At 35.3% G+C, this 18,559-nt stretch overlaps 1 protein-coding gene across 5 annotated transcripts in view; it reads right to left on the bottom strand.

Moving 5' to 3' along the window:
* The window catches only part of ATF2 (activating transcription factor 2), a 77,876-nt gene that overhangs the window by 4,444 nt on the left and 54,873 nt on the right, over window positions 1-18,559 (bottom strand). For 4 of the 5 annotated variants that reach the window (XM_029934357.1, XM_029934355.1, XM_029934354.1 and 1 more), the window contains 3 exons: window positions 14,898-15,047; window positions 11,493-11,699; window positions 3,303-3,408 (listed from right to left, as the gene is read on the bottom strand). In XM_029934357.1, the coding sequence (XP_029790217.1) occupies window positions 3,303-3,408; window positions 11,493-11,699; window positions 14,898-15,047 (463 nt within the window). Of the gene's footprint in view, window positions 1-3,294; window positions 3,409-11,492; window positions 11,700-14,897; window positions 15,048-18,559 lie in introns of those variants that run through there. The other variant, XM_029934359.1, reaches the window with a different exon arrangement.

Raw genomic sequence — 18,559 nt, 5'->3', positions numbered from 1 at the left:
TGTTCAAGAAACCCAGACCCTGGCAATGGCACTCGAACTGACAAGAATACTAAGAAGTCCTCTTTCTGTCAGGGCTCTTCTTCAATAGGAAAACAAACTGACCTTTCTCTCAATATTAAGTTCTAGGGATATATCAGCTTTCAAAAATAAAGAGGCTAAGGTGCCTGGGTGGCTCAGTCAGTACTGTTCGAGTCTTCATTTCTGCTCAGGTCATGATCTCACAGTTGTGAGACTGAGCCCCATGTCAGGCTCCATACTGAGTGTGAAGCCTGCTTAAGTTTCTCTCTCCCTGCTCCTCCACACCCACCCCTCTCTCTTTCAAAATAAAACATTTCAAAATAAAGAGGCTGATCTGTGATGAGAGGTATAAGGAACTGTAAATACAGAGTGGAGGCAATGACTCAAAATGAAACAGTAAATTCTAAGGACAAGTGCTCATCTCCAGACTTTCAGAAATAGGTAAAGCAAAGGGCACCTGGGTGGCTCAAGCTGGTTAAGCGTCCAACTTCAGCTCAGGTCATGATCTCACAGTTGGTGGGTTTGAGCCCCACACTGGGCTCTGTGCTGACAGCTCAGAGCCTGGAGCCTGTCTTCGGATCTGTGTCTCCCTCTCTCTCTGACCCTCCCCTGCTCATGCTGTCTCTGTCTCTCTCAAAAATAAATAAAACTTAAAAAAAAAAAAAAAAAAAAGGTAAAGCAAATCTTTAGGCTATACAAGGTATCAGGAATTGATTTATAAGTGGCATAATTATAAATTTTATATGTAAAATATTTTTCTCATATGATATACCTGCAACCTAAGGCTACTTCTAGAAGGCAAAGAGAAAAGCCACCAATATAACCATAAGTGCTAGAAAGACATGAGACCTTAGTGCACTCAAAGAGCCATGTCAGCCCTACTTCAAGCTAAACCCCCTGCTGTTTGACAATTCATGACAATTAAGTTTTCTACCTCTGTTCATACATGTTTTCATTAATGAAAATATAAAAACTGAATTACAGTTAGGGCCCAAGAAAGTTTCCTTCCCACTTAAGATTATAGAAACAAGTATAATACAATTTTAATTATGCCCAAAGATCTAGGAAATATGAATTAATGGTAGTAAGATCACTCTTATGCATTATTTTTCATAGAATCCAAATGTTAAAAATATATACATATTTTCATTCATGTCTCATACTGTTTGTTAAGATGACCAACTCTCATGGTTTTCTCATGACTGAGGGGTTTTGTCCTAGGATGTGGGGACTTTGGATTGTCAAAGTGAGACCTTACGGTTGTGTGCTTTTATACTGTCCCCTTTACCTGAAAGATTTTGTAATTCTCATTAGTTTCTATTAAACCTTGATTTCACAAATGTTTCAAAAGTTTTAACTATTACAGTTCACCATTAGCAATAGCTGTGTGCTAAAACATGAATAGCGTTAAGTATTTGAGAACTTCCCCGTGTTTTCTCCAAGTTTTAAGTACTCAATCCATCTACCTTGACTACTAGACCGAAGTCAGCTTCTTCTCTTCAAATTTGACAAAAGAAATTAAAATTTCTACAAAATCCAATTATCTCCCAAGAGCTGAAACTAAAACTGTATTTTACTTCAATTTGATTATCTAGATAACTAGATAGGGAAAAGATAGGAATAGTTCCAGACATTAAATATGTGTTATTCATTTCTTGCAGTCTCTACAACCCAGCATTATATTCCCTAAAAATTTATTAATCTAGACTTTCAGTTTATTTAAGGGAATGGCACATAAACCCATTTATACCTTAAAAATATCTTTAAAAATTACTGCTTTTTTAAAATGAAAAATTGGCTTGCCTTTGCTGTGCACATGTTACCTTGATAAGAAAGAAAACTGATGGGATTACCCAACAGATTATCTAAAATTAAAAAATTGCAGATGAGATAGATTTTTAGTTGGATACAACTGAAGAACTCATTTTCCTTCTAATTTTATAGAATCATTTGTAGATTTCTTTTTGAACTATCAAAATTCAAGAGAGCGCTCTTGTTAAGAAAATCATATATGCATAATGCTGAACTCAGTAGCTTCTATGGGAAATTATGTTGTTAAGTCAGATGGGAGCCATAATGGCCTCATCCCTGCAGCAATCATTGTTAATACAAACCCCAAACCTATTTCTATATGGCTCCAATTTACTCCACAATGTGTTTCACCATCCTGTGAAAATGACTAGATATCAAAGAACAGAGATTTATTTGCTCAAAACTGACAAAAATCAATGTTCTAAATATATATGGCAATAGAGAGTTGCTAAATCTACCGAATCTTTTAAATTAAAAAATATTGCCCATTCTGATGAAACTGCTTACAATGACTACAAGTAAAGATGGTGGCCATTAAGTTTTATCGTGAGCACCTGAGGAACTGTTTGCATCCAATACAAAATGTTTCTTTCTTTTGAATTACTGACACTGGCAAATTAAAATGAAGTGGATACATATGGTTGAAACAATCTTCACATTTACAAATATCCTGAAATATCACTAAATCATAAAAACGAAAGCTGTGGGTTATATATTATAAATGTTGCCTAATGCATTCCCAGCTCTGTTATTTGTTACAAATTTGTGTACGATGGACAAAATTGGCCATTTATTCAAGAGTAACAGCTGGCTCCAATATTGTGCATCTTATCAAAAAAGAAGGACATTACAAGAAGGAAAAAGTACAATTAACCTCTAAAATGCTGAAAACAGAAGAATCTCATGTTGGGGAAAACATGTAAGAGGAAACTTAAAAGCAGATAATTTAAGTAGTGTTCCACTGTAGCATTTTTATGACCAAAGACTCAATATAAACATTTACAACAATAACAAAATTGCACAAGGCTGATATTTAGGAAAGAACAATAGGATCGGATACTATAAATGGGCACTCTATCTTGTTAAATGAAGACCGTTAATTAAAAAAAAATAATGGAGGCTGGAAAAGCAGCAGCATCTCGCTCTGTCATTCTAGGAAAAAATGTTACCCTCGGCAGATAAAATGTACTTACATTTTATCTAACAGATCATTAAACTTACTAATAGATCATTAGTTCCTACAGAATATTTTAAATTATTAACCTGTTCTGATGTAATCCCTAGAAAAAAAGACAAAGAGGAAAATTCAAAAACTCTATAGATTCTAACAAGTATATTCTCCATTCTATTATAAGCGTGAAGTTCTGACATTTACAGAACTGCAGTCTCTGTTTTTACTGGTAGTAGCTCGCTCACTCCGGCAGTATGTCACCGAGGCAGCCTAGGGCGACAGGTAACGGAACATTACTCACCATGATAGCCGGATTTCTTCTGCATGGCGGTCACAGGGCAATCTTTATGAGCCAGAAGAAGCTGTTTCAGCTGCGCCACTTCATTTCTCAGCAGGGTGACTTCACTCTAGAGAAGAAACAACTTATGTACCTTAACAGCATCAGACTAAACACTTCTTACTGTTTATAACAAGTGAAAATTAAGAGTATTAGATATCTTTAACAGAATATCAAGGAATAAACAAAATATACTGCTTGAACAGGTTTGATGAGTACACATCAGTTTTTATATTTTAGCACTTGTACAAAGACTGCAACTTCTATAAAAATTTAAATGAGATAACCTAACTGGATGATGTATTTCAAAGTTTCTATATTACCATTTGCCTTGGGATGGCGTATATGTTACAGGTTATCTGCAGAACGTATTGTTTAGTTACGTTGCATGCTCTTTTGATTATTTGAAAAATTAGAAACATCAAGGGAGTCAGAATGAATTTTCACTGTCTCTGTTCACTTGAAACTGAAAAGTTTATCCTGGAAACTCAATTAAGCAAGTTTTTAGTTTTCTAGAAACTATGAAAGGTTCCACAGAGGAAACCACAATCACCAAAGAATCATGGACCTAAAATACAACAAAGTACTGTTTTGGACACGGAACCAATCAAAGTAGATATAATATCTAGATGGCTTAGTTGCCCTTGATCTAGGTAATTTTTACACCTCTAAATTTAAATCTGATAAGTTAACGGTGATTTGTCAGAGTCCTTGTTTAAAAATGAGCACTTCAGCCTTTGTCTTGGATGCATTAATAAGGTAGATTGTATATTAAAAAGTTCCAAATTAAGGTAGTCCATTTAATTCCTTTGGGTCACCCCCAAATATTAAAGATGCAGAAGTCAGTGATAATTATCAATACTCAAGAGTTACTCACAAAATGAATTTAATAAAATGGTAGAAAAAGTCTTAATTTACAAACACCTCTACTTATTTGGATTTCTATTAACCTTAGGTATTCAGATTTCCTCTATGGAGCCCCCCCAAAATAAATAAATATGACAAACGTGTACACAGAAGCTCAGGAACTTTGTTTTCCATCCCTTGCTCTCTTAATCAGAAAGCTGAATGTAAAATAATTTAGCAGATTAGACTCATTAGGCCCCATTAAATGATCAATGACAGAAATATAAAAATCCAATCTAAAAAATAAAAGTTAAGCAAGTCTTTTGGGTCAAATAGTTCCTCACACCCCGAAACAACAACTGCAACAATGAATTCAAGCACAGAACAGAAACTGATGCTCACAATACGTCTGACATTAAAAGGTTAAAATGTGTTTAAAATATTGTATTTGAGACAAGAATGGGTGTACAGTGATCAAAATACAAAAGGGGAATTCTTAGTTTCGCTTAAAAAAATAATAAGCTGCCTTTTAGAAAACTCTAATACTGCAGTCATCGGTGTCAATACTACTAATGACGCCAAACACGAGAATCCATGTTAATAAAAACACCTAATAGGTATTATCCAAAATTTCTCCCTCCCTGCTGCATCAGCTTGATTTTGAGATCCATGTCTAATAAGTTTTTGCCATTAATTTCTGTAATATGAAATAGGGGTGGATATATATTTTCAGTCCAGAATATATACTCTCTTATAATCTGGTAACTGTGACCACCCTTTCACATTAGTTTGAACCTATGAAAAAATTATTTGTTTTAAACTACACTGAAGTTCTGTGAATACACACTATTTTTCTCTACCTAGAAAACCTTTCCTTTCTTTTTTCTCACCTTGCTAATTTTTTCACTCATCTTTAAGAGTCTACTCAGTATAAATTTGCATAGGAAAAAGTTAGGAGTCCATTTCTGTGTTCCCAGAGTCATATGTCCATGTGTGTGCATTTACGTAGTATTTATCACACCAGGACTGTTAATTTTTGGTTTACTAGTTTGTCACCTTCTGAGGGGCGCCTGGGTGGCTCAGTCGGTTAAGTGTCTAACTTGGGTTCAGGCCATTATCTTACTGTTCCTTCTGCCAGATTGGGATTATCTTGCTCTTTGTATCTCCAAAGTACAGCACACAGCCTGGTATGGAGTAGTATTTAGTACTATTTTAGAGAGAACCAAAAACCAAAAAAGGTGAAATAAAATTGCTTAAATAATATAAAATTGGTCAGAGGTCCTGATTTTCTTATTTATGCCCACAACCTCACCAACATATAGCTACACTGTTACTGTTTCTCAGACATAAAAGGAAAATTGGCATACTTTACAGTATCATCTCAATTACAGGATTTAAAAAAAATCACAAATGTCCTCTCTAAATATTCTATACATTCATCATAAACCATATTATGATTTTTTTTGTCAAAGTAAAACATTTTTGGTAAGATTAGGCAGATGCTGAAAAAAATGCTTATTCTGGTCTAAAAGTAAACTACTTTGGCATTATCTGTACCATCGCTCCATTCCATCTGTAGCTACTCGAAGGTTAATTACATACTAATGAACTTTTTAGTTTATATGCTTAATCTGTTAAAGCTTTTCATTGAGGGGCGCCTGGGTGGCTCAGTCGGTTAAGTGCCTAACTTCGGTTCAGGCCATTATCTTACTGTTCCTGAGTTTGAGCCCTGTGTCAGGTTCTGTGTTAGCAGCTCAGAGCCTGGAGCCTGGTTCAGTGTCTCCTGCTCTGTCTCTGCCCCTCCCCTGCTCGTGTTCTGTCTCTCGTGCATGAAAATGAATAAACGTTAACAAAAATTAAAAAAAAAGCTTTTTGTGGATACCTGGCTATAAATTGAGGACCAGGTTTCCATAAATTTATGATTTTTGACTTTTCAGTTTAGACACCACCCCTCCAACTTTAATATTGGACAGTTTCTTCTTTGGGGAGTTTCTCATTGCTAAAGCTATGATTCTCCTCATGTTTAGTCTTCACAAAAAAAATCAATGATTAAGTATCAAGATTCCCATCACACAGTTCCAAGGATTGTCACGGATGCAAAAGCTTACACTTGAAACAAAGTATTTATTTCTATGACAATAGAAAAAAATATTTTGGAAATACTTTGTGGATGACCCTTATCTCATTCTCTTTAGAGTATTCTCATACTTTAATTACTTGTTTCATGCCTGTCTCCTCTGATAGACCACAGATTCTGTAAGTGCAAGGACAATGTCTTTTTTCACTGTTATATCTCCTGTGTCTAATAATACGCTCTGCACACAATACATGCGTAATGACAGAATGAATAATAAATAACTAGCATTTGCAGAGTGTAATTATAATAGACTTCTCTACACTCTCTCACTTGATCTCAGTACTCACTCTAGGAGTATGACAGATGGGGAAGTACAGGCTCAAAGATTTTTAGTAAGGCCTACTAAAAAGAAGTGTACTAGGTCTCTGGCTCATAGTAAAATGCATGAAGTAGAGGTGACATCACCAGTACCCTTTCCCCCTCTACAACATAGTTAAAAACTCAGGGGAAAAAAAGGCAATGATAGCACAGAATACTCCCTCCGCACCTCCCTGGGGAATTGAAACAAACAGCTATAGAATTTTCCAATTGTCACTATTCTTTCCTATTGCAAGTGATACTGAAATAAGATATTGTTTAGGTGTCAGAAACGAAAGATTTGATTCTGTTCTCTTTTAAGTCAACAGAGCAATAACAAAACCTTTTCTGTGTCATTAACGAGTAAAGTTTTCATGTACTCAGCTATGAAAGAATGCTTCTGTTTTTAATAAACCTACTGAGCTCCTACTCCTCATACATTTTGCAACACGTAAGTTTTAAAAGCAAAATCCACAGCAAAAACTCCCAAGTTTTATATATAGAGTAACTATAAAAGGAACTACTGTTTAAGTAAAGAATCTGCCTTTGTTCACAAAGGAAACATGGTGAAATTGTAAGTGGACAACAAAATTTCAAAATGGGTATAACTGAAAAGCAATGACATGAAGAGGTTAAAACCTCTTTCAAGTAAAAGACAATACTATCATAGATTACCTTTAAAAATATACTAAGCTACAACCAACAGTATCCAAGTTTTGGTTTAGATTACCATGTCTCTAATACAATTTCATAAAATTGCCTTTTTAGGAACAATTTTAGAAGGCTAAAATATTCAGTGAGTGGGACAAGAAGTTTGAATAATTAACATGTTCTTTAAAACCTAATATGTATTTGGTAAAAATATGAACAGTCACACCTCCACACTCATTAAAATTTATTTATAATATATAAGTAACAATGGGTCGTTACTGCTCACTATAGTGATCAGCTAAGCCTGTATGTCACGTGAAGGATTATTAAGGAAATGTAGAACTGATGAATGTTTTCACATAAAGTAGAGTTTAATTATTTCTCTGACATTCAATTTTCTTTACAGGTCATTCTGTTCTTCACAGTTATGGTTTTGCTGTTGGAAGACTGAAATTTTTTTCTCCCTGAATCTAGGTTAACTCTTTACATTCTGAAAATCAGAATCTGTCACTTTTTAGACCTGTTATTTGATAACTAAAAAGCAATGAATAAAAATCATATAGCTGCTTGAAACAACAACTGAAGCATACTTTCTTCCCAAATCATTTCATGCTTCTCAAAACCCTTTTCACCACGGTTACATCCTGGTGCAAGTCATTCTTAAAATTCTACTTGTTTTTAGGGATGCATTCTTACAGTAAGTGCCATATATACATATTTATCCATGTAACTGTAAATGTTTTATTAGTGAAAAGGTTATGTTACAACTATTTTTTGAGTAATTTAGTGAGGTGAGAGTCCCATGAGATAGAATTAACCATTTTGTTCAATGTTTGGTTTATTATTTTGAGAGACAGAGCATGAGTGGGGGAGGCACAGAGAGAGAGGGAGACATAAAATCTGAAGCAGGTTCCAGGCTCTGAGCTGTCAGCACAGAGCCTGAAGCAGGGCTCGAACTCACGGACTGCGAGATCATTAACTGAGCCGAAGTCATATGCCTACCTGACTGAGCCACCCAGGCGTCCCTAGAATTAGCCATTTTAAAGTAAACAATTCAGGGCGCCTGGGTGGCTCAGTCAGTTGAGCATCCAACTCTTCATTTCAGCACAGGTCATGATCTGATGGTTCAGGAGATCAAGCCCTACGTTGGGCTATGCTGTGAGGAATCCCTGCTTGGGATTCTCTCTCCTCTCACTCTGCCCTGCTCACATGTGCACGCTCTCTCAAAATAACAAAAAATAAAGTGAACAATTCTGTGGCATTCAGTACATTTACAGTGTTATGCAGCCAATCTCCTAATCTGGTTATCAAACACTTCAGTCACTCCAAAGTAAAACTCCTTACCCCATTAACCAGTTTCTCCCTATTTCCTCCTTCCCATGTCACTGGTAACCACCAATCTGCATTTGTGTCTATGGATTTCTCTCCTCTAAACAGAGTCCTATGTGACTTTGTTTCTGGCTTCTTTCACTTAACCATAATGTTTTGAGGTTCATCCATATTCTGTACTTTCACTCCCGTTTATGGCTGAATAATATTCTACTATGTGCATAGAACAGAACTAGTCCATTCATCCACTGATGGACATTAGGGCTGTTTTCAGCAACTTTCTTTTTACCCCTAATAATATATTATAAATAATTTCCCAAGTTAATACATACATATAAGCTTCATTCTTAAGCATTTTAAAGAACATCCCTGATAACACATTTCAGCTATCTTCACATTCCAATATGCATTTTTGAAACTAAGAACACTTTCTTATCTAACCATGAAGCATCTTCACTTAGTTTTTAATCATTAAAAATATGAATTTTACTTTCTGTTTGTAATTTGAGGTATTAACTAACATCCTATTAAACTGTAGCATGGTTAATTAAGGAATTTCTTTAATTTGACTTCAATTTAAAAGATTCATGCTGTGAAAATAATGTTTGTTAACTTTTACCTAGGTGATAAATCTTGCCTTTATTTGTCCAATCAAGAAATTTCTACCCAGATTAGGAAACTAAAATAGGTTTTCCAATGACATTTAATCATAGTTTGTATGGTGAAAAAAACATGAGATGACGTAAGATTACATACATTTATCTCGAACACTGAATTTTCCAAGGTTTTCTGAAATTACAAAGCACTATTGCTATTAATAATGGTGACCAGTGCTGCAATACATAAGGAAAGTAGCAATATTTCATTAAAGCTGTTAGTACTACACTTTGGGTCAAAGCAGAAAACTGGACCAATCTAAAGTCTAAGAGTATCCTGTAGATACCATATGTTTCTATACCACTTTTAAAAGTTTTCAAATACTTTTACTTCTTAAAAAGAATAAGCTAAATTAGGAAAATACCGATCAATTTAAGAGAGAAATTTTACTGACTTAAAAATATTTGCATTCATTCTAATTCAACTGATTTACGCAAAAATCCCTCAAAAGAAGTAAGATCAACAGGTATTCTATGGGTAAGACAACGGAGGCTAACAAAAAATGACATGCTTAATGTACAACTAAAAAATAGCCAAGTCATTCAGAAGAATAATTTTGTTAACAGAAAAACATATACACCTACATCACACCTATATCATTTTGTTAATGTAATGTATTTAAATTTTTAAATTAGTTCCTATAATGTTTCATTTTACTTAAAAGGAAAAAATCATGTTTTTTCCTAAAGTTATGAAAATAGTTTTAATATTTTTATTGTAAGGAGAGAGAATCTTTGTTTTGTTTTGTTTACTCATTTTAGAGACCAAGCATGAGAGGGGAAGGGGCAGAATGGGTGAGAGAGAATCCCAAGCAGTGCAAGCTCGGTGCAGAGCCTGCTGTGGATCTCATGTGTCGTGAATTCATGACCTGAGCTGAAATCAAGGGTTAGATGCCTGAGTGATAGAGCCGCCCAGCCGCCCAAGAGAGAGGGAGAGGGAGAGGGAATGTATCTTAAGCAGGCTCCGTGCTTAGCACAGAGGATGATGCAAAGCTCGATCTTATGACCCTGAGATCATGACCTGAGCCAAAATCAAGAGTTGGATGCTCGACTGGCTGAACCACCCAGGGGTCCCTGAAAATAGTTCTTGATTAAGAATTTATCAGATGACAATAATACATGTTTAAGATAACCGTATAGGTCTTTAATGTCTCTGTGATGTGGTAAATGTTTAAATTTTTTCTAAATAGTTAAAACAAACTGGCTAAAAATAAATTTTTCAAAATAAATTTGTTCTAGAGCTCATGCATCAATATCCAAAGCACAATACAGAATTTTAAAAGATGATTGCTTCACATATGAAAAATTTTTAATGAAATTTACATTAGGTTAAATGCTCTTATGTTAAAAAGCTTTTTCCTAAGCACTGAAACATATTAATACTGGTAACATCTTTAAAGATAGATTTAACAAGAGAACAAGTATCATCATCAATTATGACTTATAGAAAGATGCGTTTTTAACTGGGAAAGGATGAATCAAAGGACTGACCAGTAACAAGTACAATTCACTGACAACAATTTTCTAGTTAATGCTCATCATTTTCCCGGAGACTATTCACAGCGTTAATACAAAACAAACAGAATAAAGAAAAGACACGGAATGAAGGAAACAGACTTGGTGCTGACACCATTGCTGTACAGCTTACCCAAGACTGAACAGAAGTTAAAACCTCTATATCCCGTGAAGTTCCTAAGAAACCTGTCTGAGGCGCCATATTGTACCTGTTCTGTGGATAATCAGAGCCCTTCGGTTTCCAAGGGTGTCAATCTGACACCTTTTCCGAGCACTATACTCACTCTAAATAAACAAAACAAAATTTGTAATTCAAAGAGCAAAAGAACTTCAAAGCAAAAAACGCTACTAAAGTAACTTTACAGTTGTGATAGAAACAAAAAATAAGAGAAGTGAAATATGAGTGATATTTAAAATTTTAAAGTTCTTTGAACTTTATATCACAACTTCATAAAGTTTAAGCAAGATAGTTTTGGTACTTTTGTATTACACAAGTAAAAACATTTAACATTTCTTCACTGTGTCAGTGTTGAAAGTGTTGTATATCACTGCATCTTGGTATTCAAATAGGTTTATAAAACTATGCTTTAACTACAGGTTCCTAGGTTCCTACACACTCAGTACTGTGTGCTAAAATGTCTGGATGGCTAACTGGAAAAAACAGGGAAGAGCTAAGTTCCCATTTACTAAAAATAAGACAACATTTACATATATCCTCCATACCTGAAGCTGACCATTTAATGAACTCAAGTCTTCTGCTTTCTTCTCTAAAGACTGAACCCAGACTTTCCTTTTTTGTCGGCATCTTGATGCTGCTGCTCTGTTTCGCTCTAGAAATTTCCTCCTTTTTTCATCAGGATCTTCATTAGCTGCTCTTCTTCGACGACCGCTGGTATTTTGGGTCTGTGGAGTTGTGTGAGCTGGAGAAGCCTATAATAAGCACAAATGGAAGCTTTTTATGTTTATATTTAGTGAGTGACAATATAGGCAGTAAAGGGTTGCCATTATGTTTCTTAAGTTTCCTTGTATATTATCAATATTTAGGGGTGACATGAAAATCATCCTGCAGTTTAACAAATTCCTTGAAATAAATAAGCCCTGCTAAAATAAGATTCTCACCACTGTTATACAATCCTTTGAAAAACTGTAAATTACTAAAGTAAAACATTTAATTACTTAAATTCACCATGAAAACCACTTTCTTGCTATTTTCTAAATAAAATTTTAAAATAAATAGTATATTTTTCTTTTAAAAATTGGTTTCTCTAAAATTGAGTGTAAGTACAATAGTTGGCCCTTTATCAGTGGGGGATACATTCCAAGACTCCCGTGGATGCCTGAAGCCACAGATATTAGTGGACCCAATATATACCACGTTTTTTCCATATATACCTCTTACAAAATTTACTTTGTAAATTAGGTATAGCGTGAGATAAAAAATAGCTAATAATAGAACAATTATAACAATATATTATTAAAAAAGTTACGTGATGTGGTCTCTCGCTCGCTCGCTTTAAAATTTTTGTGCTATACTCACCCTTGTGATATGAGATAAAATGCCTGTGTGGTACTGTGAAGTACGGTGGATGATAAAGACATTGCGGCATTGTGCTGGGCTGCTAATGAGCCTTCTAGCAATCTGTCAGGAGGAGGACCATCTTCTGGGCCATGGTTGACTGTGGGTAACTGAAAACACAAAAGCTAAACCGCGGGACTAGGGAACTACTGTATGTGTGTAGTTTGGTATACTGCGCTTTTCTTTAGCTTATGAAATTTAGGGTCAGGTTCACGTGATGATTAATGCTCATCTTCCTAGTGGGCAGAATCCCACAGGAGTCTAGGTTTTAATTTTAATGAGGCTGATCTGCTACACAAGGAGGAACCAGTTATCTAAGATCGGCCAGCCAGGGGCAGAAATTCTTAGTCACAAGTGATACTGTCTAGTACTGGGGCAATAGAACAGTAAGTATTTCCAAGCCTTTCTTAAATCCCAAAATTGTGCCATGGAACACCTACACATGGGAAACAGGAAACCCTTGGAAATAGTGCAAAGGAAACAGCACCTGGTGACCACAGGTACATGATCCAAAGAAGCCTGAAAACAATCTCTTTATACCTATATTGAATTACATTCCAAAATGGTGTCAATAAGATTTCTATCTTCTTCTCACCTACATAACAAGCAAAAATCTATATAAGTTCAAGGTAAGTTCTGCAGGGAAATCACCAAACTACTTCTCGCTTGACAAACTCCAAAAACACGGGTTATCATTTAATTTCTTTTCCAAATAGATAGCATTAAAAATTATGAGGGTAATTTAACTTATACTATATTTTAATTGTAATAAAGATTAAGTATTAGATCATTTCTTTTACGTACATAATTGCAAGTTAATCTTTTAGAAAAATATTTCTATGGCTGGTTTCAAGAATGGCAACCTTGAATTATTTTCTTTTCTTCCATCCTCTTAACTTATTGATAATAGCAGGTTGTTTCTTTTACTCATTTGGCTGAATAGGAAAGAACAGTTTTTAAAAAAATTTACAACTCAGTTATTACAGCAAAGACTAATCACAAGTATTAAAAGCAGCAACTAATACAGAGTTACATTTGTATTTTTACAACTCACAATTTAAGTCTACTTAAAGCCTATATTCTTCTCTCCCTTCTTTCATTGACTCATTCATTTCACATTATTAAAAAGAACATAGGAACTATCCTTGAAACTAGAGATACAACAGTAAGCAAACAAAGGCCTGCCTTCATGAAGCTTTCACCCAATACAATATAAAGATACAATAAAAAATTAGATCCAGGGAAACAACAGTATAAGAAAATAAATTATATATTCATTTCTTTTAAGTAAACTTTAAAGATGTAAAAACCACACAGAGCCTGCAGACAACACAAAAAACAGCCATGGGTGGATTTGGCTAATGAGTCAGTTTGCTGACGTCTCAATTATGACCTTAAAACGCACCCATTTATTTACCTTCTCTCTTGGGCCCTATGTTGTTTAGTGGATGACTATCACAACTACATTCCACTTTAAGTTTTATAAAGAAAAATACATTTATCTAAAAACTTATGTTTATGAGGCAATCTAACACTTGCCATTTACCGGTTTCTTTAATTGCAAAGTTTTGCTTTTTAATGCTAATACTGTTTACCTCTCTAAAGTTCCAAACAGGGTTCTGAAACATTTAACAGAAATACAGTTACCCTTCCATGTAGAAATGCACTGTAGACATAACAGACATATCAATCATCTAACAGGCAGTCACAAACTAGAGATAAATGAAAAGGACCTCTAGTATAAACAGTTTCCATAAAGCATATATGTCTGCTGCTTTGGTAATGTCTCTCAAATTTTAATTCAAGAATCATCTGATGCGGGTGCTTGGGTGGCACAGTTGGTAAACTGTCCGACTTTGGCTCAGGTCATGAACTCACATGGTTTGTGAACTCAAGCCCTAACACTGGGTTCTCTGCTCTCAGCAAGGAGCCTGCTTCAGATCCTTGGTCTCCCTCTCGCTCTGGCCCTCCCCAGCTTGCACTCTCTCTCAAAAATAAACAGAACAAACAAAAATGGAATCATTTGATATAGGTTAGGAATTCCATAAATACAATCAGCAAAAAATGATTTAAAAAGTGTCAGTGGAGATTCGTACCATGTCAGACCAACATACACAGACACCCTCAGAAGCACATACAGGGTGTTCTGGGCAGTAACAACTGCTAGCCTACTTTAAGTTATTTATTTTTGGGTGTCAGTACCTTTTGAAAAAGAGAGAGCACGGGTGCAAAGAGGAGAAGGAGAAGGAGAGAGAGAATCCTAAGCTGGCTTCACACTCTGCATGGAGCCTGATGTGGGGCAAGATCTCACAACTATGAGGTCATGACCTGAACTGAAATTGAGTCGGACATTTAAATGACTGAGCCACCCACCCAGGCGCCCCTGGGTGTCAATACTTTTACACTGAACTAACTTTCCCTAATATTTTGGGTACCATTTTGAAATATGACCAAAAGTAATTTTTTCAAAGTATATAAAACAATGATTTAAGTTACACTGTATTTGTTTGTTAAGGATAACAGAACGTGAATTATAAAAACAACACACATACCGGAGTTTCTGTAGTGGATGTGGCTGGCTGCTGCAATGACTGTGGTCGCGATTCCTCTGACTGAGTTCTAACCAGTCCGCTCCCATGACCTTTGACAGTATCACCATTGGTAACGGGAGGATGTTGCTGGGTCAAAGCAGCTTTTAACCTCTGAAATGCAGACACCAATCTTAAAAAAAGCTCCCTGCTTTCCATTCAAGTCCAACTCTTAAAATACTCTTTGGTTAACCAAAAAGAAGTATTTGTTAAGGAATGCATGAATACATTTGGCTTTAAAATTAGTTTTAACATTACAAACAGTAAGACAAACACTTTGGGAAGCTTTCCTTGTCTTTCTACCTAGTACTACTAGAGGATTTTGTAGTTTGCTGTTCCTAATCAATTTTGAGGAAGGAGTGAAAAAAACACCGTTGACTGAAAATAACTAGTTCCATTCAACTAAAATAAACAACACAAGTTAATTATGTATACTGTCACCTATTTTCTTGCCCTTCATTCCCATATCTCCATCTTTTTAGGCTATGCCTAGATTTTGAAACCTAAGTCTCTTTGAAATTTGGGCCTGATTTGGACAATTGAACTTATTTGGGAATGACCTGATGTTGTATTTTTTTAGGCCACTAAATTGACAATCAAACTGAACTTCCTCCTACAACCTACAGCTAGGTTTGCCTCCCTCAGGTCTTCCCTGTCTCCAGTATGCAGGTTTCGTTTGGAGTCTATCCCCTCTACTATGTTCCATTTGGCATTTCACTGAATTGCACCTGACCCACTGTCAGACTATGAACAATCTAGTTAGACACTTAAAGTTTATTATTCTATCAGCAAAAGTGTATCATATGTGAATATCTTAGTTCCTCAAACAGTAAGCTCTTTCGAGAGCAGAGATTGCATTATATTTCTTTGCATCCCTTTCAAGCAACTGGTATACTGGTTTGCTACATGAGTGGACAACAAATGTATCTGTTAACTGAGAGAAATTGGATTCTTTGGCAAAAATGGCACGTGATATCTGGGGTAGTTTTATTGTTAGAATCTGTAAATATGAAATAATTAGCACAAGAGAATCATACCATAATATCTTAGCAATGAAATGTACCTGAGAGACCTGGGATGATTATTGTTGATATTGTTCTTAGGAACAATTGTAGTTCTTAAGCCGAAAATAAAGTTTCATTACAGAATTTGACACAGATATGTCCATTTTCCTAAGATCCACACTCAGGTGCATATTTGAGGGGTAAAGAGGCTACAAAATTGATACAAGAAATGTGTTGTTCTCTACCCAGTGCTTCCCAGACTCCCCAGAAGTCATAATTGGCTGGATGCTAAAACCAGATTTGTACCCACCTTTCTCTCTTCCTTCCTTGCAGATGGCAGGGAGGAGTGGGAAAGAGAGAAGAGCTTCTGAAAAGCACCCAGGAGATTCTAGGACAACTGCTTCCATTCATTTACTACAACTAACAGCAATTTAGCAAACTGTACAACTATTTTAAAATCTATAGTTTGTTTTCATCTATGCATATCTATGATGCCATCTACAAGTGACCCAGACCCTTTAAAAACTGCAGCATATATGAAAAGGTCCACCAAAATTTCCCTTGAGGCAATAATTATACCTAGACAAGTGTTACTGGACATTTTCTCTCTACTGCTAATCATTGTAGATTCCAGGTGTGATTTTAAAAATAAGTCCATAGTCAAAAATAAAAGTTTACTGAGGTAGAAGTTACATGTGGTAAAATGAGGTCTTTTTTGTGTATAGTCCTATGAGTTTTAACAAGCACAGTCATACAACCACCCCCTCCCATCAGAATACAGAACAGTGGTATTATCCCCCCAAATTCCCTCATGCTTCATTCCTGTCACTCTCTCCTCCCATCCCCAGCCCTTAGAAACCATTAATCCGTTTTCTGATCCCCAAAGTTTTGTCTTTTCCTGAATGTCATATAAATGGACTTACACAGTGTTACAGCCTTTTGAATCTGGAGTCTTTCTTTTAGCATAATGTATCTGAGATCCATCCATGTTATCAGTACTTTTTTCAATGAGTTTCTAATACAGTGTCCCTATTTTACAGATTGGGAAACCAGAAATCATTTGCCCAAGGTCTTATTAGTAAGACACATGGGATTGAGACACTCACAACTGAAGGGGTAATATGGAAGTGGATGGATTAAACTCAATAAAATGAGATAAGTGATCAAAGGAGTAGTTGGTTCTAAGCAGTAGGACTACTTAGACTAAATGGTAAAGTAGAAAGATAGAAGTTTGAAAGTACAGGTTCATATAAACAGGAGGAGGAAAGTCTGGGAAAGTGGTCAGTATGCATAACTCTATCTTTTAAAAACAGAATGTTACACATCAAAATAAAATAAACAGTACCCAGTCTATAGTGTTAAGTTAGGGCGTTCATTTCTGGATATAAAATGTGCATAAATCTAGGTAGTGGTTGAGATGTGAAGCCTGGCAAATTATGTGTTGGTAAAACATTTTTAAGTCCTTAGGTAGAAAACATCATAGAATTGAAGAGCATTTAAAGTTTTATAGTGAAGAGCTGAACTCTTAGAATTAATGAAATACAGTAACTACACATAGGGGAGTCTGAAGTACATAAACATCACTCTCTTGAATAATCTTTAGTAGGGCAAGTTACTACCTTACAGAGCACTTAAAGGCAGCATCAGTATTCATTCACTCTCCTCCCCTGACTGCCCTAGCGTGTGCAGTGCTCACCCAGGGAGGAAGCGCTAATGTTTGCTCCATGCTGTTACAGTGATTGCAATGGGTCTGACTTAGAAAGTGTGCCACTGGGTACAGAATTTAAGGAAAAGATTTTCAAGGGTTAATTAACACTGCTCTGAACTGCATATGTATTTTTTTAGACAGCAATAAAAATCCATGTGTGCTAAAAGAAAAATTAGAATGTGTTAGATAAAAAAAAAGTCACTAAACCAAATTTATAAAAATTTTATAATTAATGTAAGGATATCTATATATTAAATACATCTTATGTAACAACATAGTTTGGTTCAAAAACATTTATTTTAAAAGAGAATTTTGGAACTAGCTATATTGATAATTAGTCCATTCACCATCTTAGAGAGAAAGGCCCAAAAAGTGAAGTTACTTCCAGAATCGCAGAGTGAGTTAGAAGCAGAGTGAGGACCAGAAACTCTGTTGGCTCCTAATGCACTGAATGTATTTTAAACAAAAGTTTTGCCAAACCAGAGCTTTTGCCTAATCTTAAGTATTTTAGATATATTAGCAATCAAGAAGAGTATCAGACACTGGTCAGCCCATTTTCTCTCAATACAGAAATTTAATATAAGTAAATAAAAAGATTGAGAACTCAGAGAAATTCAGTTAGATCCATAAGGTCTGTATTCTCCAACATGTCTAATTAAAATAAAGCTTGAGCATAATTTTAAACTAGAGGCACTGTTTGAAAAAAACCTAAAATATCTTTGTTACTGTATTTTTAAGCAGCCTAGTGTTTTAATATTTGGAATTAATTTTTGGTAACGTAAAATTCAACCTCTATATTGCAACTTTTCTTCTTAGATATAAACTGTGTCAATTAAAAGGATGATTGGTTTGTTGTGCTGGCCGATATAACTTACTCATTTTAAGAGGTAATTCGCGAAAAATAATTTGCTATT

Source organism: Suricata suricatta, chromosome 3, assembly GCF_006229205.1.
Source record: "Suricata suricatta isolate VVHF042 chromosome 3, meerkat_22Aug2017_6uvM2_HiC, whole genome shotgun sequence".
NCBI lineage: Eukaryota > Metazoa > Chordata > Mammalia > Carnivora > Herpestidae > Suricata > Suricata suricatta.
Note: the sequence above shows the minus strand (reverse complement) of the source record. Positions and strands in the feature narration are given on the sequence as shown.